Genomic DNA, 21,507 nt, shown 5'->3' with positions numbered 1-21,507 from the left:
GTGGCCGGATTCGGCCTTCGGGGTGGGTGCAGCATCTGCTTACTTCTTTCTGTTTGTCTCTCCTTGTAGAGCACATGACTGGGAAAAAAGGTGCAAAGGAGCCAGAAAAGACCCCCACGCCCCAGCCGCCTCTCAGCTCTAACGTGGACTCCAGCTCCCAGAAATCGCAGGGTAAGGCAGCTCTCTGCTGGCGCGGGGACCCGCCGCTTGGAAAGAGTTGAGCGCGGTTTGGCGAAATGAGAAACTGGAACAAAGCCTTTCCAGGGGACTGCGAAGTGCTTCGTTAGTTTAGATTCAGAGTCTTTGTTTGTTTGTTTGTTTGTTTGTTTGAACGCACGATACTTATATGTGAAGTCTGTTTGGCAGAGCTTAGGCCTCTGAGTGTGGGCCTCGTCTCTCCAAGGGTGGGTCTGGTCTCGTGAGTGTGGGCCTTGTCTCCTGAGCGTGGGCCTCGTCTCTCCCTCTGAGGTTGAGCCTCATCTCTCCTGGGTTTGGGGCCATGTCTCTCCCTCTGAGTGTGGGCCTCGTCTCTCCCTCTGAGTGTGGGCCTCGTCTCTCCTGAGTGTGGGCCTCGTCTCTCCTGAGTGTGGGCCTCGTCTCTCCCTCTGAGTGTGGGCCTCGCCTCTCCCTCCGAGTGTGGGCCTTGTCTCTCCCTCTGAGTGTGGGCCTCTTCTCTCCCTCCGAGTGTGGGCCTTGTCTCTCCCTCCGAGTGTGGGCCTCTTCTCTCCCTCTGAGTGTGGGCCTTGCCTCTCCTGAGTGTGGGCCTCGCCTCTCCTGAGTGTGGGCCTTGTCTCTCCCTCTGAGTGTGGGCCTCGTCTCTCCCTCTGAGTGTGGGCCTCATCTCTCCTGAGTGTGGGCCTTGTCTCTCCCTCTGAGTGTGGGCCTCGTCTCTCCCTCTGAGTGTGGGCCTCATCTCTCCTGAGTGTGGGCCTTGTCTCTCCCTCTGAGTATGGGCCTCGCCTCTCCCTCTGAGTGTGGGCCTCGTCTCTCCTGAGTGTGGGCCTCGTCTCTCCTGAGTGTGGGCCTCGCCTCTCCCTCTGAGTGTGGGCCTCGCCTCTCCCTCTGAGTGTGGGCCTCTTCTCTCCCTCTGAGTGTGGGCCTCGCCTCTCCTGAGTGTGGGCCTCGCCTCTCCTGAGTGTGGGCCTTGTCTCTCCCTCTGAGTGTGGGCCTCACCTCTCCCTCTGAGTGTGAGCCTCGTCTCTCCCTCTGAGTGTGGGCCTCGCCTCTCCTGAGTGTGGGCCTCGTCTCTCCTGAGTGTGGGCCTCGCCTCTCCTGAGTGTGGGCCTTGTCTCTCCCTCTGAGTGTGGGCTTCACCTCTCCCTCTGAGTGTGGGCCTTGCCTCTCCTGAGTGTGGGCCTCCTCTCTCCTGAGTGTGGGCCTCATCTCTCCCTCTGAGTGTGGGCCTCGTCTTTCCTGAGTGTGGGCCTTGTCTCTCCCTCTGAGTGTGGGCCTTGTCTCTCCCTCTGAGTGTGGGCCTTGTCTCTCCCTCTGAGTGTGGTCCTCGTCTCTCCTGAGTGTGGGCCTCGCCTCTCCCTCTGAATGCGGATCTCTCCTTTCCCTACTTTCAGCCCCCGCTTTTCTAGTTGGCTGAAGGAGAGCTGCTCTGTGGTGTATAATAAACAAGGTAATTTAAATCTTAGTGAATCGCTTATCCAGCCGACGCTTGACTGCCGGGAGCATGATTGGCCTGCAGTGAATACTTTCGGATTTTTGATACTAAACATTTGACCAACAGGGGGTCCGAGCACTGTCTTTGTCTCTGCATCATCAGCCAGGATTCGCCTCCTCAGATTTGTTGAACAGCCTTTTGGTTCTCGGTATGAAGAATGAGAAAGACAGAATACTGACAGGCGCCTCTCTCTAGAGAGAAAATGCAGTGAAGAAGGCTGGACACAGAAAAAAGCCTGACAGAAAGGGCAGGGGGTTTTGTCACAGGGGGCAGAGGCTGAAGGAGGGGCTGGAGCAGTAGAACAGTTGGTAGGTGCTTGCTTTGTATGCAGCTGACCCAGACTTGATCCCCGGCAACCCAGATGGTGCCCCAAGCCCACCAGGAGTGATCCCTGAGCACAGATTTAGGAGTAAGCCCTGAGAACTGCTGAGTGTGGCCCTGAAACAAAAAATAAATCAAAATCAAAAGTCAGGGGCTGGAGCAATAGCACAGCGGGTAGGGCGTTTGCCTTGCACACGGCCGACCCGGGTTCGATTTCCAGCATCCCATATGGTCCACTAAGCACCGCCAGGAGTAATTCCTGAGTGTAAAGCCAGGAGTAACCCCTGTGCATCGCCGGGTGTGACCCAAAAAGCAAAAAAAAAAAAAAAATCAAAAGTCAAAGGATAACCAGTTCCTCTTCACTCTCACATTCTCATCTGACTGGGGTTCCCCCTTTTCCTTTTTCCCTTTTTTGTTTTTGGGCCATACCGGCAGTGCTCAGGGTTTACTGCTGGCTCTGCACTCCTGGTTGTGCTCAGGAGACCAGATGGGATGCCAGGGATTGACCCAGAGGGGCCACATGCAAGGCCAACGCCCTCCCCGCTGTCCCTTCAGCCCCTCCGCCTTTTCCTTAGCCTCAGAACCTTCTTTCTTCCTTGGGAAGAGCAGGGACTTGGGCCACACCCAGCAGTGTTCAGGGGCTACTCCCAGCTCTGTGCTCAGCTGTCACTCCTTGTGCTGCCAGAGATCTAACTGGGGTCAGCTACATATAAGGCCCTTAACCCCTAAATTCTCTCTCCAGCCCTCAGAATCCCTTCATCCCTCACAGAGCCTACCCTGAACGACATTAGCTGCTCTCTCAACTCTCAGCCTTCAAGGATCTTGTGATTGTGGTTCCGACAGCTTGCAGGGGACACGGGGATCCCCGTTCTATAATAGTTACTAATTTTGCAGAATCACAAATCTGGATCTGAGGCTCTCTGAGGGGATAGTAGTTACCCGGTGAGTGACTCACTGCTGCTCGACTTCCCCATCGTGGGGAGTCCTTGCCGCCCACGCCCCTCACCGGGGCACTGAGAGGCTGACTCGCCTGGAAGGCCGCTGCCGTGCTCCGGCTCACTGTGCGCTGGGCTCGAAGTTTGTTTTATCATGGCAGGGAGGCGTTTGGGTGTTTTGTTGTTGATGATGTTGTTCTGTTTTGTTTTGTTTTGTTTTTGGGTTTTTGGGTTTTTTGTTTTTGTTTTTGCTTGTTGGGGTTACCCCTGGCTCTGCACTCAGGAATTACTCCTGGCGATGTTCGGGGGACCATATGGGATGCTGGGAATCAAACCCAGGTCAGCCGTGTGCAAGGCAAATGCCCTACCTGCTGTACTGTCACTCCATTAACCATTTGGGTTTCCTCAAGAATTTGGGAGGTACTGTTTATAGGCATCAAGTTTTTTATTTTATACAGAATTAGAGAAGAATCTCTTGAATTCTATAAATGAAAAAGAGCAGAGGAAACCCTCCCTCTGCCCACCGCACAGTGCAGTCACTCCCTCGCTGCCCTCAGAGTTTGTCAGATTCCCGGGACTCGGTGCCTCGGGGTCGTCGCCGTGGGCGGGAATCCCAGACGGCGTCTTCCTCTGACTCTCGACCCCCGACTTCCTCTCAGGTGACGTGGAGAAAGCAGTGACCGAGCTGATCCTGGATTTTGACACCAGCACGGAAGAGGAGGGGCCCTACGAGGCGCTGTACAACGCCGTCTCCTGCCACTCCCTGGACAGCATGGCCAGCGGGCGGTCGTCTGACCGCGACTCCACCCCCAGGGACTGCGAGGCCACAGGAATGAAAGCGGCCGGAGTGAGGCCGGTACGTGGGCCAGGCCCTCGGGTCCCCGGGCGGGCGCCCAAGCACTGCGGGGCAGAAGGGTGGCCCCTGGTGGCCCTGGCCTTCCCGAGGCCTGGGCCCCACCACATCCCTGGGTTCTGGCACTCTTCCTTCTCTCCCTCCTCATGATAAAACTTACAACTCGGGGCTGGAGCGATAGCACAGCGGGTAGGGCATTTGCCTTGCACGCGGGAGACCCGGGTTCGCTTCCCAGTATCCCATATGGTCCCCTGAGCACCACCAGGGGTGGTTCCTGAGTGCAGAGCCAGGAGTGACCCCTGTGCATCGCTGGGTGTGACCCAAAAAGCAAAAAAAAAAAACAAAAAAAAACTTACAACTCGCGCTGGGGGGAAATTCCCATAGGATTCATTTGCACCTTTCCCTTCCTTCTGGGCCCGGGAGAATTGGAAGCGTCTCAGTTCTCTCTAGCCTCGGTAGCGGTTTCTGTCTTTGACGTCTCTGCTCTCCAGTGTCTGTTTGCTCTCCGCCAAGCAGTCCTGACTGAAAAAGCTCCCTGGAATTTAGTCCTGCCTGCCCTGAGCCCATCCCTCCTTCCAGTCACCCTCAGAGCCACCGGCCGTCTCGGTTGTCATAGCTTCTGGATTCAGCAGGACCACAGCAAGGTTTAACCCGATGGATGTGTTAATATCGGGCATTCTATTTTTCCTTCATACTGGAAGTTTTTCTATTTGGTTTCAGGGCTCTGGCAAGGAGTGCTCAGAGACGCCTCTTGACTGCGTGTTGAGGAGCGAGCGTGGGGGCGCCAGGGGAACCAGCCACAATGCCTGCAACCGAATGATGTTGGCTGCATGCAAGGCAACCCCTGTATTATCTCTTTAGCTCTGAAATAATTTCCTTTTTGGTGTGTGTGTGTGTGTGTGTGTGTGTGTGTGTGTGTGTGTGTGTGTGTGTGTGTGTGTGTGGTGGGGGTTGTTTGGTGCCACAGCTGGCCCTGCTCAGGGTTGATGCCTGGGTCTGAGCATCTCAGGGACCACTTCTGACAGACTCAGGGGGAACCACATGGGGTGCCTGGGATCACACGCAGGTGACCACATTCAGGGCTTGCAGCCTCTGTGCCTCACTCTCTCTCCGGCCCCAGTAGTCTTTCGGTGAACAACAGACAGTGCTCCCCAGTTGCATGGAGGCTTCTGCTGTCTTCTCCCTCAGATCTGTCCAGGGAATGGGGGCTTGGGGGTAGCCTGTATTACCCACTTCCAGAAGCTTCTGTCGGGGGGCCTCAGAGAAGCACATCTCAAGCCCGCTTTGCGGTGCGTGCTCGCTCTTTCCCTTACAGAGGCTCAGCCTTTCTCTTCTTTCCTGGAACTGGTGTGTGGCTGCTGGATAGTCCCTAGACTTTTCGCGTGTGCCCCGGGCCCAATATTTCTTTATGGGTTTTTTGTTTTTATTAGTCTCCTTGCCGTCATGCTGGTTGTGGCCTGCCAGTTCTGGGACTGGGTGTTATCGAGGATTGAGAGAAAACGTTCAGTGAGTGTGAGGATGGATGTGATGCAGATGCAGAGCCCCACGGGCACGGTGCTTCTGGGACAAAGGCGGTTTCACTGTCGGGAAGCGAGAAAGGAAGGAGCCTGGCTGAGAGGAGGCTGTGTCACGGGTACTTACAGGTGGTGCCCAGTAGAGGGCGCCGAAGGCTTTCCCAGAGGAACCCAGGCTTTCTCCGCAGAGCCCGACTCGCGCTTCCCTGGGACCCCTACACACGGGGCCTACACACGGGGCAGGGGCCCAGGTTCCTGTGGTCTTGCTGAGTAGAAATTGAGGGCGCGTGCATTGCCACTTTTCCTGGTGTGCATTGTGCTGATCTTCCTGACCCTTAATCACTCACATCTTGGGAAACACATCAGACTGTCCGTATAAACCAGCCCTGCGCGTTCAGACGCCGGGCCGAAGTTTCCACGTTAGAAGAGGCGGTGGGTGCATCTGTTTCCTTCCAGGGTCTCTGCTGGTCGCCCCCACGCAGAGTATTCCTGGTTCTTTCTAGGCGCTTTCCGCTCGGGAAGATTTCTAGTCGGGGCCCTCTTTGCTCTTGGGCTCCAAGGCTGCCTTCTTTCGGCTCCTTGGGTCCCAGCGTTGCTACTGCTGGAAGACCCTGGTCTGCTCCTTTTGCTCTTCCCTTCTTTACCCCGTGGCACTGGCGCCAGGCTTATGGGGCACAGAAGGGTGGGAGTGTGGGAAAGAAAATCGAAATGGCTTTATTTGGCTTGAACATCCAAACCTAGCTTGAAGGTGTTGCCCTTAGTATCCATCTGGCTCAGGGAGGGACAGACCCCGAGATAGAACACCGAGGGACTGGGAGGTGTAGCTTCTTGGTGGAGCATGTATTTTGCAAGTGAGGCCCTGGGTTTGATTCCTGGCACCAGAACCAAAACAGAACAAAACCGGAAACTACCAGGCAGTCAAGCTTGCTGTGCCAGAAGGCGTAGATGCCAAATGCGAGCCCAGGGAGCTCCTAAACCCGGAGGCTGTCTCTCCTGACACACTTCCCCGGGGCCCACACAGAGCTGGCCTGACTCTTTCAAAACTACGCCTAGCAACACAGTGAACTGAGCCACAGCCAGGAAGTGAGTGTCAGGCCAACCCCTGCTCCAGCTCCGTCCTCCCGCCCTCTTGGAACATTGATTATTAGCAGTATTCTGCTACAGAACTGCAGCAGACACAATGGCAGGCATCTCTGCAGCTTTTCTTCACCAAACACCAGTTTGTGTTCTCCTGAAAGTATACACCTGTGATTTAAGTACTTCAGCGTCCCCATCTTCAGTGAACTTCTTATGACTGTAGGAATGGGCCAACTGTGGTCCCTGAACAGCTGCTTGTTTTTGTAAATGGAGTGTTGTTGGAATACAGCAATACGTGTCCCTCATTGACACATTTCCTGCAGTGACCTTTGTATGGCAGCGATCTGATAGCAAAGCCAAAAATGCATATAAAAAATGTAGGACCATTTAAGAAAACCTTGCGGGGTCGAGAGATAGCACAATGGGTAGGGCGCTGCCTTGCACATGGCTGACCAGGGTTTGATCTCTGTTGTCCCACATGGTCCCCCTGAGCCACCAGGAGTGATTCCTGAGTGCAGAGACCGGAGTGACTCCTGAGCTCTGCAAAAACAAAAAGAAGTAAAGATAATAAAAAGAAAGAGGGGCCGGAGCGATAGCTCAGCGGGTAGGGCGTTTGCCTTGCACGCGGCTGACCTGGGTTCGATCCCTGGCATCCCATATGGTCCCCCAAGCACTGCCAGGAGTAATTCCTGAGTGCAATGCCAGGAGTAACCCCTGAGCATCGCTGGGTGTGACCCAAAAAGAAAAAAAAAAGAAAAAGAAAGACCATGTCCATAGTACATATAACTGACATATGTTCCTCTTAAATACAGGCTTAGATATAAATAGGGCTTCGGTTTTCCCCTGTTAACTGTTGCAGTAGTTATTGGAGAAGGTGTCGGAGAGTGAGTGACCAGTTCTAGACTTTTCCTGAGACCCAGATCACAGCAGTGTAGTCTGAGCAGGAATCAGGTGTTCGTCCTTGATGGCTTCTTATTTCCTCAGTAACTTTGGTTTGTTAGAACTACTTGACAAGTTAATTCTTCTGATTTAGTGTTTCTTTCAGAGTAGGCTAAAGAGAGAAATGGTTTCCTGTATTAGTTTTCATATGTGAGTATTATGAAGGACTTTGGTTGCTTTTTGTTTGTTTTGAGGGCCATACCCGGTGGTGCTCAGGGTTTACTCCTGGCGAGGCTTGGGGACCATCTGGGGTGCCGGGGATTGAACCCATGTTGACTGTCCTACCCACTGTACTATCTTTCCCATCTCGTATCGTGAAGGACTTTTCCTGACAAAATGATTGTTTATTTTTAGTGATATTTCATGTGATTTAGAGTATAAAAGAGGTATTTACAATTATTACAAAGATTAGAAACCAAAGAGCCAAAAAAGCATGCTAGTGTGTGTGTGTATGAGAGAGAAAGAGAGAGAGAGAGACAGACAGACAGACAGAGACAGAGAAAAAAGAGAGAAGCATGGTGTGTGTGTGTGTGTGTGTGTGTGTGTGTGTAGCATGCTGGGGGGTATGTGTATGTGAAAGAGAGACAGACAAAGACTTCAGTCTCCACCCCTGGGTTCCCCCTGGCAGTGCTCAGGGGACCATATAGGGTGCAAGGAATCAAACCCGGGTCAGCCATGTGCAAGGCAAACATTCTACCGGCTCCAGTCCCAGTTCTTTTTTATTTTTTTCGAGTGAGGATAGTTTTTAGCCCACAAGTTTGCCTTGAAGGAAAACATGGTGAAATGTTCTTTGTCCTATCCCCAGAGGGAACGCCCACCGCCTCCAGCAAAGCCACCGCCTGACGAAGAGGATGATGACCACGTGGAAAAGAAGTATTTTCCTTCCACAGCGTCTGAGGTAGGGGCTTGAGGACTTATTCCCATCACTGAATCAAGTGTTTTTGTAAAGTGCTTAAGAGGGGTGTGAAAACGACTTTGTTTTCTCGTTGTCTTCTCTCCTACTTTGACTGGTGAATTTGTGTCGTTATGTGTCAGTAATCTGGATCAAGACCTTTCACACTTGCTTCAACTGGGATCCCTTGTACTGAGCAAAGAATTTCAGTATTGCTTTCTAGGATGCAGACCTTTTATTGATCAGTCTTGTCTCATGGAAAGTAAGAAACGTGCACATTTTCCACAGGCTCATTTTTGCTTTTGTACTATATTGGGTTTTGATGCAAAATACGAAATGTCCCTTTCAGCAGCCTTTTGTGCTTTTGTACCAGGCAACTGTGCATTTTTGCTTTTGATTTCATATGAAGAATATTTATTTAGGACAAACATAAAGCCTAATTAAGAAGAGAAATAGGAGTTAGAGACCAGGGTAGAGGGGAATCAAAGTGGGTTATTGAAAGGAATATTTAACTTAAAAATGTTACTGGGACCAGAGCAAGAGTTCAGGGGTAAAGTTCTTACCTTGCACACTCCCAGCTCTGGGTCAGTTCCCCCGCAATGCATATGGTCCCCTGAGCACCTCTGGGTGAGGCCTGACCCCCCCCCCCCCACTCCTGCCTAAATGTTTCTGGAGCTGAGGAACTGACCTACAAGGCCCTGAGTTTGATTCCTGGCCCTACTGGGTGTTTCCCAAGCACCTTGCCAGGAGCGGCCTTTGTGAGAAGGTGTGGGCCCAAGGGACAGTGCAGGGGTCAGCAGCACGGACTTTGTATTCAAGGGGTCCTGGCTCCCAGCATAGCCAGGCGTGGCCCTGGTCAGTGCCTGCACCCCACCCCCCAGCGGCTGCGTCTCGGGCTGGGGCTGTAGCAGTGAACCGGCTGGCCTGAGATACGGGTGTGGCCCTGGGCCCCTGAGCTTTGGCTGGGGAGGCGCCCCACCACCACCACCAGAAAAAGAAGTGTATCATGGGGCTAGATAGTTTAATCTTCTCACTTAGGTTCCTCTGTTCAGAGAATATGTTTACTTGAATATTTATTCCGAGCATTATATAATCTCAATAGCCATTTGTCACCCATTCAATACCTCATTGTTCTTTATATGAAGAATCAACTGGGGGTTGGAGAGATGGTTCAAAGGTCCATGTGCATGTTTTGCCGGGTGCCTGGGTTCAATCCCTGGCTTCTCCTGGCCATCCATAGAGTCCCTGTCCCCTCTATCCCCTCCTGATGGAAAAAAACCAATAAACAAAACCAAGTTCCAGCTGATGTACATCGAGGCAATTAAGTCTCATTACTGTACCCCTAGAGATTGGAGTTAAATTTTTTTTTTACACCACCCCCAAGGGCCATCCAATGAGAGAGGTTATTTAATATAAACATAATGGAACTAAAAAGATTGTTTATTTTAGTTCATTTCACTTGCATTAGCAGAAATCCATCCCAGGGCCTCTCACTTGTGAAAACATGTACTCTAGCACATGTGAAACAGTCCTCTCATGTGTGAGGCCTGTTTTCTACCCCTGAACCACATCCCTGGCCATGGAAAGATGGTTTTAGTTTAACAAAATATATAGGTATAATAGGTATAAACATGTATATAAATATATATTATATAGGTATAATATATAGGTATAATATATAGGTATAATAGGTTAAGTGCTTGTCTTGCATTGTGGCTGACCCTGGTTTCGATCCCTGGCACTACCAGGAGTCACCCCTTATTACAGATCTGGCATAAGCACTGAGCACTGCTGGGTATAATCCCAGAGCTCCTCCAACCAATGTATAATTACAAATAAGAAGCCCTTTTAAAAATATATTAGTGTTGGAGATATGGGAACTTTTCTCTGCTAGGTATAAATTTCCACTTTATTTCTGTCCCTTAATTACAAAATGTTTACTATAATGTCTCAACTCGGAGTTTCTATAATTATAGCCTCTTGGGTAATAACCCATTGCTTGCAGAGAGAAGTGTGTGTAGTAAATCCCTTCACGTTTTATAGAGAGATTTGCTTCATTACTCCTTTTAAGAGGAGAAACTTAGCATATGGGGCATTCTCGGTTGGGCCTGGGTATCTGAATGTTCCGACACTTCTCAGCAAGTTCTTGAATGAAAATTTCTGATACCCAAGAACAACGCATGGCTGCTAGAGAAACACAGGAGGGGGCTGGGAGATGGCATAGCAGTTGGGGTGCACGCCTGCCTCTCCCAGATCTGTGGGGCCCCCCTGTAGCGGGCACTTTCAGGTTCCCGTCCTCAAGCACTCAAAATCGAAAGCAAAGGGATGAAAGAGCAGGTGGCTGAATTCAGTAAAGACTTCAGAGAAACAGAAAGAAAGGGAAAGGAAGCTGGGACTCCCCAATTACGGGGAGGGCCCCCCAACAGATGGGCTCCAGGAAGCCAGAGGCCCTGCCTTTTCTACTCTCTTAACATGGGCAGGTGGGTGGGCATTTCTTTCTGATGTTGTAAGGATGTGGGCCACTAGAACCGGCAGAGGATGCTGAGGTGATTCTCTTCTGTTCCGGTGTCCAGCAAGGCCTGGGTCGTCCAGCTTATCAGGCCCGGCTGGACCTTCAGACCCGGTGATTCCTTTCCATAAGGGCCTGTCCCTAGTCTTGCCCTGCCCGTTCTCCTCTTGTGTCTGTCACTCCGGCCCTTCTGGTGCAGCCCTGAAGGCCCCCAGCACCTTGGCCCTGACACCTCCTTAGCCCTCGTGTGAGCCAATGAGCCCATTGGCTGACAACCGCCAGGGAGCCCCTGAGCCTCCTGAACACCGCCCACCCCAGTCCGGCCCCCCACCCCTCCAAATTACTGGAGAACTAGGATCCCCAGGTGCTATCCCACTGCACTCTCTGGGGCCTTTCTCCTCTTCCTCCTCCTCTTCCTCTTATTCCTTCTCCTCTTCCCTCTTCCCCCCATTTCCTTTTGGGGTTTACTCCCAGATGTGATCAGGGTACAGGGGATTGAACCTGAACCTCCTGCAAGAAAAGAAAAAAGATATAATCTTTCCCATCCTTATTTTTAATACTTCCAAAATGTGAATACCCTAAGACTCACTTCCCAGCAGGCCTTGATCCATCAAAGTTCCGGCATTTGTCCTGGGTGAGCAGTTGGCACCCCGTCATTGTATCCTGTTCTTGAGATTTCTTGTTAACAGTCTCCGAACGCATGAGGCTGGTGTATATCACCAGCCGCTCACACTTGAATGTGACTTAATTAATACATATTGCAGGCCGGTGTTGATGTTCTGTTGTTTTTTTTTAGGAAAAAAAAGTTTCATTTGTTTGGGATGGTGGGGCTGGAGCCACAGACAGTGGTGGTCGGGGCTATTCCTGGCTCTGCTCAGGAGTGACCCTTGGCAGTGCTCAGGGGATAATAATGTGATGCCAAGGATTTGAGCCAGGGTCCCAGCCACTGCAGTTGCATGCAGGGCAGATGCCTTACCTCTTCCACCATCTCCCAGCTCCCGCGGGGACATATTAAGGGAATAAATACATCTGCATATATACCCTGAGTATACCTGCGACTGGGAGAGCTTATCAGAGTAACAACCGCATCATAAGACTGACTTCGAATAACCAAATACGGGGCCGGAGCCATAGTACAGCAGGAAGGGAGCTTGTCTGGCACGTGGAGGACTTAGTTTGACCCTGGCACCCCTATACAGTCCCCTGGACCCCAGAGGGCAGAGCCAGGAGTAAGCCCCAGCGCCACTGGGTATGGCCCAGGAAAACAAAACAAAAAAAACCTGACCACATACACATGCGCACGCGCACACACACACATATACACACGTCCTGCCAAATGGCCTGCCAGTGCCTTGTGTCTGCGCTCGGATGTGCTGGTTCCCTGTGCCTCGGTACTGGCAGCTGCTGTTGGGTCTTCCTGGAAGCCGGCCACACCCCAGCAGCCACTGCCCCGGGCACAGCCGGCCGTTTCTCTGCAGAAGCGGTTTGCTTTCCGTCTAGCATGGGCTCTGCCTTCTGGGGCTTTGATTTATCGCCAGCCCCGGAGGGGGAGAAAAAGAATTAAGGAATCGCTTGGTTAAAGAGCACAATGCCTTCTGCGGAAAATCAGTTATTGCCTTATTCTCTATGACTCTGGTCCTCTTAAGGGGCTTTAGAAAGACTTGAGGAAGAAGCAGATTAGTGCTTTATTGTCCGATTTTTCTCCCCCAGCTGGTAAGGCCAGATCAACGAGAGAAGTTGAGTTGCCTGGTGGGGAGCAGGGAAATCTTATTAACCGTCTGAGCGAGGAGAGGAGTTCTGAATTTGATGAAAAAAATCCTGCTTCTCAGAAAAATAGGAGGCCAGCATGGGTGAAAATCAGGGGGAGTGGATTTTATGGCCTTGCCTCTGCTCAGGGGTCCCTGTGTAGCCTGGGGCGAGACCCACAGCTCTTCGGGAACCAGCCTGTGCCCCGTGGAGCAAGCAGGGTCTGGGCCTCGGCGCTCTCTAGCTGTGACTAGTGACTCGGGCTTTGCCCTTGGCAGCTTCCCGGCTCCCGGGGGCTCTGCGGGAGCCAGGCAGGCGAGGGGGGCTGCTTTCCGGGGGTCAGTCCTCAGCCCGGTCCTGCTCACGGAGAGCGGCCAGCAGCACGCGTGCTGGGTGCAGAGAGCGCTCGCAGAATCAGGTTTCCACGGCTCCACCCACGAGATAGCAGTGGCGGTGTAGCCTCCGGAACACAAGCTCCTGTCTGTAAAGCATGTTGTGTTAAGTTGACACCCTGAACCACTTAATGGGCCTCCTTTGTTTCCGTAATTGTGTTTCTGCGGAAGAGGCCAAAGGAATAAGTAATACAAGCAAACGGCTCCTTGTAATGAAATAGCTATTAGCTTCCAGGTGGCTTTCGGTCTGCGGAGGCACCCGCGGCGCTGAGAGCATCTGGGAGAGACTCTCGCTGCCCGCGCCCCGCGCCGTCTCAACCTGACTGTGCTCAGTGAGTGGGGAGACAGGTCAGTGAAGGTGTCCTTTCCTGTCTCTAATGGTGAACTTGACATTTCTCCACACCTCCCCCTCCTCAGAGTGTAGTGCTTGTCCTAGCCAAACTGCTCAGGAAGGCATCCTTTGGTTTGTCTTGTCAGTTTGGGGGCCATAGCGGTTGTACTCGGCCGACTCCTGGCTCTGCACTCAGGGATCAATCCTGGTGGGCTCAGGGAATCAGAGGAGGTGCCAGGGATCAAACCTGGGTTGGCTGCATACAAGGCAAGCATCTTACCCACAGCACTGTCACTCAGGCCTCAAGAAGACTTTTATCATTGTTGCTCACCTAACGGACTGGAGTGATAGCACAGCAGGTAGGGTGTTTGCCTTGCATGCGACCAACCTGGGTTCGATCCCTTCATCCTTCTCGGGGAGTCTGGCAAGCTACCGAGATTATCCTACCTGCACGGCGGAGCCTGGCAAGCTACCCATGGCGTATTCGATATGCCAAAAACAGCAACAAGTCTCACAATGGAGACGTTACTGGTGCCCACTCGAGCAAATGGACGAACAACGGAACAACAGTGCTACAGTGACAGTGCTCACCTAATAACTGGGGTATGATTTTTCTTAATTTGCCTGTGAAACATATTGGCATCTTCAGACAGAGGAGTCAGGATGGGTCCTCTAAAGAGAGGGTCTCCGGATCGCTCCACGGCTTGGAAGCCTGCCCCACATGCTGGAGGAAAAGGCAGCTGGGATGGAGAAGGGACCACTAAGTAAATGATGCCTGGAGGACTCATTCGGGATGGGAGATGCGTGCTGAAAGTAGACTATGGACCAAACATAATGACCACTTAGTACCTGTATTGCAAACAGAACACCCAAAAGGAGAGAGAGAGTAAAAGGGAAGGTGCCTGCCACAGAGGCGGGTGGGGGGAACGGCAAGAGAGATACTGGGAACGTTGGTGGTGGAGAATGGGCACTGGTGGAGGGATGGGTACTTGACCATTGTATGACTGAAACGTAATCACGAAAGTTTGTAACTATCTCATGGTAATTCATTTAAAAAATAAATGAATAAAATAAAGAGAGGGTCTCCATTCTGCCCCTGTGTGGCTGTGGCACCAAGCGTGGTGTTTCTGCGGTGGCTGGAAAGATGACTAGCTGTGGTCACTACACCGTCAGCTGACAGCCTGTTGACAGGTGTTGGAGCGGGCTCCAAGCCTGTTCTTTCATGAGACACTTGGCTGCCTGGATTAGGGATTCCTCAGGACACAGAGCTGCTTTCTCTCTCCACTGAAATTCAGACTTCCAGCCACTTGACTTGCTAGAACAGAGAGGGGTCGAATTCACTTCCAGTGTGACGTCAGTGAGGCAGAGCTCCATGGTAGAGCCCTTCTCGCGTGAGGCCCTGATTCTGATCCCTGACACAGTGAAAAGGAAACCCCCAAACAATCACAGGATCATCATTATGATAGGAAGAACCGCCTTTTGGGACATTCTTCCCTAGAAGCCAGCCCCCAGGCTCCGGGGCAGCTGTCAGTCAGCTCAGGCAGGAGTCATTTGGATCCCCTCCCGAGGTGAGCTGGGATTCGGCCCCCAGCTGGATGCGTGTATTAGGAAAGCAGCATGGAGGGAGAAGGTTTCTGCCGGACCTAGACGGCAAAGCTGGGGTCAAGGAGAAGCGAGTATGCAGAGCACTGGGGACGGAGAAGAAAGGGAAGGGGAAATCTTGAATTTATTTTCCACTTGGGGGTAATGTTTGGGCAACCCCGAGCTGTGCTCAGGGCTTATTTCTGGTTCTCTGCTCGGTGATCTGATTCAGGAGGGCCACATGCAAGGCACGTACTCAGCCTCTGTGCCGTCTCTCTGTTCCCCTCCCCGGAGTCTCATGCTGAAGACTACACCGAGTAAAGAAAGGGAAATCAGAGCCATTGAGAGTGGAGGTACAGTTGCATATCCGGCAAGGCAGTTAGGATTCCGTGTCACACCTGAATTTATTTATTCTGTCTCTTCCTGTCCTCTCTTCCTCTGAGCTGTAAAGGGAACCAGGAATCTCAAATTCATTGCACATCCGCTGTTTCCGTGTTAGCTGTTCACCCCAGAAGCACTGTGGTGTTTTTCCTCTCGTAGATCTCGGCCATGAGACCCGGAAGCGCTACGGGGGTCGAGGATGAGCACCCGTATGAGCTGTTGCTAACAGCAGAAACAAAGAAATGGGCATCCACCGATGGAAAGCTGAAAGGTATGTCCTGTATCTTCTCCCACTCCTCCAGCCAAAACAACCCCACAGGATGCTCCACCACCCCGCCCGCTGGAGATTGCACACTCACCTTCAGTGCTCGTACCCGCGACTGTGGTACCCACTGACGTCACACTCCTGCCTGCGGTTCCAGGGTGCATAGACAGTAACGCTGCAGGGATTGAATGTGGGCATGTGCGGTGGTGCTGGGGATCGAACTCCCGGCCTCGTGCACAAGGGGCAGGTACTTGGCCCCAGTCAAATTTCCAAGCCCTCCAAAAGGATTTTCAAGGTGGTGGTTCTGTGTGGAAGAAGGTGATGGTGTTCTGTGGGGTGGGGAGTTGGGTGTCAGAGGCGGTCTGGGGCGCAGGGTGTGACTGCTTCTCATGCCCAGTCCCCGGGATGGGAGTGGCCTTGTCAGGCGCTTAGCCTTTCTCGTGGGTATGTCAGACGAGGCTAGACCTGTGGCAGGGAGGGAGGACTGCTAGCGTGTGGCAGAGCCTGATTTGGGGTCACAACCCATAAACCCTGGAGTTGATGCTGTGGAAAAACAAGCCCGGCAGCTCAGTCCCTTGGGTTCAGAGTGCCAGGCCAGCCTCTGCTCTGAGTCCGGCGGGGCCCGTGATTGGCTGCCACCCCGGATAGAGAGCTCAGTCGCCTTGGCCTACTTTCACCCGCTCAGCGAAACTCCGTTTCTGGGTGGGGGGTGAGTGCTGCAGGACCGAGATGCAGGCTGGCCGCTGGGGGCCGGGGGCTCCCTCTCCTCTCCCACGGAAGAAGGGGCAAGCCGCGCCTGCTCCGCTCCGGCTTCCTCCTCCTAGATTCACGGAGAGAGATGGCGCCTCCTCTCCGTCCTTAGGCGTCTGTGGGTCAGGTAAGAGTCGGGGACACGGTTTACAGGCCTGTCAGGCTCAGGCTTGGCACAGGGAGCAAGTGCTCATGCGTAGGACATCGTAGAACTGATGTCGATGGGTCTGGTTTAAAAGGTTTTTTCCCCTAACTTGTGGAGACCTTGTGGTCTTTTTTTTTTTTTTTTTTTTGCTTTTTGGGTCACACCCAGCCTTGCTCAGGGGTTACTCCTGGCTCATGCACTCAGGAATTACCCCTGGCGGTGCTCAGGGTACCATATGGGGTGCTGGGAATCGAACCCGGGTTGGCCGCGTGCAAGGCAAACGCCCTACCCGCTGTGCTATCGCTCCAGCCCCCCTTGTGGTAATTTTCATACTAGGTTTTTTGTTTCTCCTGGTTTTCATTTGGAGCTTTTATTTTTTTTAATTACAATTTAGATACAGTAAGATTCATCTTTTGGTAACGAACAACAGTAGAAAAATTCTTTCACACCCCGGACCCGGGCAATTTCATCACACCCAGAAGTCTGGTTTTCTCTGGTTCTCAGTCCTGCTACCCTCCGCAGCCCTGGCAGTTGCCACTCTGGTGTCTGCGCCGGTAATTGCCTTTTCCACAGTGTGGAGCAGATAGAATCAGGTATTAGCCTCTCGAGTCTGGTCTCTTTCACGCTTCATGAATTCTATTTGTGGTTCCCCCCTGTTGCATATGCCAGTGATTTGCCCCTTTTCGTTACTGAGTAGTACTCCACTTATGTGGACACACCTCAGCTCTGAGTGTTTTCAAACTGAGAAACAGTTGGGTCACTTTCAGTTTTTGCCAGTTACAAATAAAGCTCCTGAAACATTTGCACTTCAGGCTTTTTATAAAAACAGAGGATTCATTTCTCTTGGGTAAACACTAGTAATGGAATTGCTGGGTTCTAAGTAAATATGTGCTTAACTTTGTAAGAAAATGTCAAACCTTTTTCCAGAGTGGTTGTACCATTTTGCATTCCCATTAGAGTTATAGTTGCTGGGTTTTCCCCAACATTTAATATTGTAAGGTTTTTAAATTTTTAGCCATTCTAAGGGATGCGGGGTGATCATCATTGTGGATTTAATTTTTATTTTCTTAATGACTGACTCTGGCAGGCATCCATTTGTGATTATTTGCCATCGTTTATTTGATGGTTTCTATTTAAACTTATTTACAGACACTGGTTTTCCTTATTAGTGATCTGTGCAAACTCTTTATGAGATACGTGATTTCTCTTCTAATCTCTGTTTAGTCTTTGTATCTCTCCATTGTGTCTTTTGAAGAGCAGAGGTTCTAAATCTTAATGACATTTGATTTAGCCTTTTCCGTTTGGTTTTGGTACCCACCCTGAGTGATGCTAGGAGACCCTATTGTGGTGCTCAGAGTTGAACCTGCACCGCCTGCATGCAAAGCATGTCCTCAGCTCATTGACCAGCCCCTAATTGATTATTTAAAAATAAAACAAAACCAAAAAATATAATAATAAAATAAAAAAGGCCTGGAGAGTTAGTAGAGCATACAGTGGTTAGGACACTCTCCTTGCATGCAGCCGGCCAGGGTTCAGTCCCCGGGACCTCCTATGCCCCTGAAGCCGTGAGTACAGAGGCCGGAAGTGAACCATGAGCACTGCTGGGTGCTCCACCCCCCAAAACTGCATTAAGGTTACAAGGATTGTTTCCTGTACTTTATAGAAATATGGTAGCCTTAGATAGGCATTTGGGCCTATTCATTTTGTTTTCATTTTCTTAGATGTATGAGATACGGGTGGAGATTCATCTTTTCGCACAAGTGTGCAGTTGTTATTTAACCCTTTATTGAAAAGAGGCTCCATGTCGTTGCCATTGCCACTTGATTATTCGTGGTTTTCAAATTTGTGTTAGATATTCATTCTGTTCTGTTTTTACATACAAAAGTTTTGAATCAGCATATGGATTTCTTCACCAGTCCTGCTGGGGTTCTTTTGTTAATTTGTTCTTCCCCAGCCCCCAGCTCTTTGGGTTACACTGGGTAACGCTCAGGGATCAGTCTTGGCTTTACTCAGGAATCACTGAGGAGGAATCACTCCTCGTGGCACTCGGGGGAGAATATGGGATTCCGGGGATTGAACTGCGTGCAAGGCAGACACTCTACCCACTGTACTGTTGCGCTGCTGGAAGTCTTATTTGGATTTTGTTGACTCTATATAGCAGTTTGGGAAGAACTGATATCTTAAATGCATTGAGTCTCCCTATCATAAAGATTTTTAATTAAAATCTTCAGAGAATGCAGCTCTAATCTCTTCTCTGGTTGTCTAATAATACCAAATAGAGAATTAACTCTCAACTAAGCACTTAATTTAATGCTCATTTTAAAGTGGTTCTTACAGATGATCATTTTTATTGGTAGAGGCGGGAGATTACAGTTTTTTTCCTCATAAAGATTCAATTTGGGATGCTGCTAAAATGACTCAACCTTCAAAGGCAGAAAAGGGAAAAGTTAGGCCAGCTTTATAAGTGGGATGTCGTCTTGGCTTCCAGGTGCCCCTGGTGGAAATGTCCTATCCCCAGGTGAGAGACCTCCAGGCCCGAGGGACCCTCAGCTGGAACTGTGCGGACCTCCTCTCTCGCCCTCTGCTTTGGTTTCTTCATCCCTACCAGGGCTAACTTGTGGGTGGGTGGTTCTGGAAACAGATTTAATTGAAGTGGCCTGTGGGGTGTATCTGCCTCCAGGCTGGCTGCTTGAGTCTCCTAAAGAGTTTTTAGACAAAGGACTTGAAGCCTGAGCCAGGACTCTGCCAGTGTTCCCAGAGCCTTAGAAGGAGCCTGTAAGGCTGGTGCAAGTGAAGGCCATCAGTGATGGTTTGGGGTTAGTTCAGATGAAATCGGCTCTGCTTTCTTCAAGGCAATTTTTATGAAGTAACTCATCAAAAGGCTTTGTAATGATAATCAAGTGCGTTTAATCCCTTCTTACGTAATTCAAGAAACTAAAATATGAAGAGGGCTATAGGACATTTTTTAAACTGCATGTTAATGCTGTAGAGATAATTCAGTGAACTGAGCGAGACTTTGCATGCAGGGGGCCCAGTTTTAGTTCTTAACACCACCAGGAATAGCCCCTGAATACCACCACGTGTTTCCCTTAACCCCAAAATAAAGTTGAGTCCTGTTAGTTCATTGGAAAAACAAAGGTGACGCAAGAAAGAAGTGAATACAAATAAAATGCTCTGTTTCGACTTACAAATGCCACTCACATTTGCTAGAGGTGACCACAGTTTAAAGGTGTGATGTGGGCTGTTGAGTACAGCTAATTGGGTGCTTGCTTTGCATGCAGCTGACCCCGGTTCATACTCTGGCACTCTGTATCACTGTATCACTGTCATCCCGTTGTTCATCAATTTGCTCGAGCAGGCACCAGTAACGTCCACATTGTGAGACTTGTTATTACTGTTTTTGGCATATCGAATACGCCACGGGTAGCTTGCCAGGCTCTGCCATGCGGGCAAAATACTCTCGGCAGCTTGCCGGGCTCTCTGAGAGGGACAGAGGAATTGAACCCAGGTCAGCCGCATGCAAGGCAAATGCCCTACCTGCTGTGCTATCGCTCCAACAACAAAAAATTTTTAAAAAATATTCTGAGGTCTTTTCTCATGTACTACATGATGCCTATGGCCCAGTAAGCTCTCCAAAAGGACCTAAAAGGTGTGGCCTTGTGAGAGGGTGGGCCACATGAATATAACTAGTTCAAGTTCAACATATATATAAGATTCGGTGAAAGAAACAAAGGTCTCCTGGGGCAGGAGACAGTTCAAATGTGCAAAGTGCTGAGCTGAATTGCCCGAATGACATGACCAGCACCTGCCCAAGACTGCTCGGAAATACCCCTATAAAACTAACCCTTTTTCTCTCAAGAGCAAAAATTGAATCAATTATAGCTAGAATTTTGCTCTACTGAGCCAAAGCAAGGACTAGAAAATACTAAGTCAAGGGCTAGAAAATATTATTGCTTTTCTAGTCTGGCACCCTGTGTGGTCCCCAAACCCCACCAGGAGTGATCCCTGAGCTCCAAGCTAGGAGTAAGCCCCAAACACCACAGGGTGTGGCCCAAACAAAAAAATGTGGTATGTGCTTTAGGACGTTTGCTCTGTCTCTGTACACAAGTGACTCTGTGGGGACATTTCTGTATCTTTTTAATTTATTTTTATTTATTTATTTATTTGCTTTTTGGGTCACACCCAGTGATGCTCAGGGGTTACTCCTGGCTTTGCACTGAGGAATTACTCCTGGCGGTGCTTGGGGGACCATATGGGATGCCGGGGATCGAACCCGGGTCGGCCGCGTGCAAGGCAAATGCCCTACCCACTGTGCTATCGCTCCGGCCCCATGTGTCTTTTAAATTTTAAATGGAATCCTTTTATATGCTGTTTTGCAAACTTTTTTGTTTGTTTGATTTTGGTGCTCAGGGCTTAATCCTGGGTCTATGCTCAGGGATCATTCCTGGCAGGTTGGAGTACCATATGGGCTGCAGGGATTGAACCCAGGTTAGCTACATGCAAGGCAAGAAGGGCTGTACCTTCTGAACTATCTCTCCAGCCCCTGCAGATATATTTTTTTTTCACTTTGTCTAAGATCCATAGATAGAATTTGTCTTAGTTCTTAAAATCTACTTTTTAAAAAATGGTTGTTAAATATGTCACGACTAATTTATCCAAATTCAACCTGATCAGTATTTAACTTGTGTCCAAGATTTCTGTTGTAATTTTGTTTCTGTGACCATTCTATATACATATTCTTGCATGCTTGTAGATAATTTCTCAAAAGGACATTGATGGAAAAACTAATTAACAGGTCAGAGTGTAGGTGACTGCCTACATCTCACTGGGTGAGCTAAATTGCCTTTCCTCTTGCCCTACCTTCATTAGTATGAAATGTCTCATTTGAAGGGTTTTCACTATGATAAAGGAAAAAAGAGTCTGAAATAGACATTCAATCTAATAAAATTGAGTATCTCATATTGATATTATATTTTAGACTGTGGATTGCCTATCTTTTCTCTTAGAGTGGAATGGAAACAGATCATAAAAATACTGATCATTTCTGGCTATGTTGGTACTTACGTAACCACGAAGGTTTGGTTTCCCGGCCATTTGAGGGCCATTCAAACAAGAGATGTGGTATGAGTTGAGTAGGAGCTTTGTTGGCTGTAAACCAGCAGGCGGGCAGGTGGGGCCCCATGTTCTGAAAGCAGCTGTCTTGTCTT

General features: G+C 50.3%; 1 protein-coding gene across 6 annotated transcripts in view; it reads left to right on the top strand.

The window, feature by feature from the left end:
* ANKS1A (ankyrin repeat and sterile alpha motif domain containing 1A) overlaps positions 1 to 21,507 on the top strand; it is a 190,078-nt gene that overhangs the window by 98,890 nt on the left and 69,681 nt on the right. For all 6 annotated transcript variants that reach the window (XR_008628449.1, XR_008628448.1, XM_055125256.1 and 3 more), the window contains exons 7-10: positions 70 to 171; positions 3,585 to 3,781; positions 8,114 to 8,206; positions 15,300 to 15,411. Coding sequence is in view for 4 of the 6 variants with exons in the window: in XM_055125256.1 (XP_054981231.1) it covers positions 70 to 171; positions 3,585 to 3,781; positions 8,114 to 8,206; positions 15,300 to 15,411 (504 nt within the window). In the remaining 2 variants the exon portion in view is untranslated. The remainder of the gene's footprint in view (positions 1 to 69; positions 172 to 3,584; positions 3,782 to 8,113; positions 8,207 to 15,299; positions 15,412 to 21,507) is intronic.

This window comes from Sorex araneus, chromosome 2 (genome assembly GCF_027595985.1).
Source record: "Sorex araneus isolate mSorAra2 chromosome 2, mSorAra2.pri, whole genome shotgun sequence".
NCBI classification, from domain to species: domain Eukaryota; kingdom Metazoa; phylum Chordata; class Mammalia; order Eulipotyphla; family Soricidae; genus Sorex; species Sorex araneus.
Note: the sequence above shows the minus strand (reverse complement) of the source record. Positions and strands in the feature narration are given on the sequence as shown.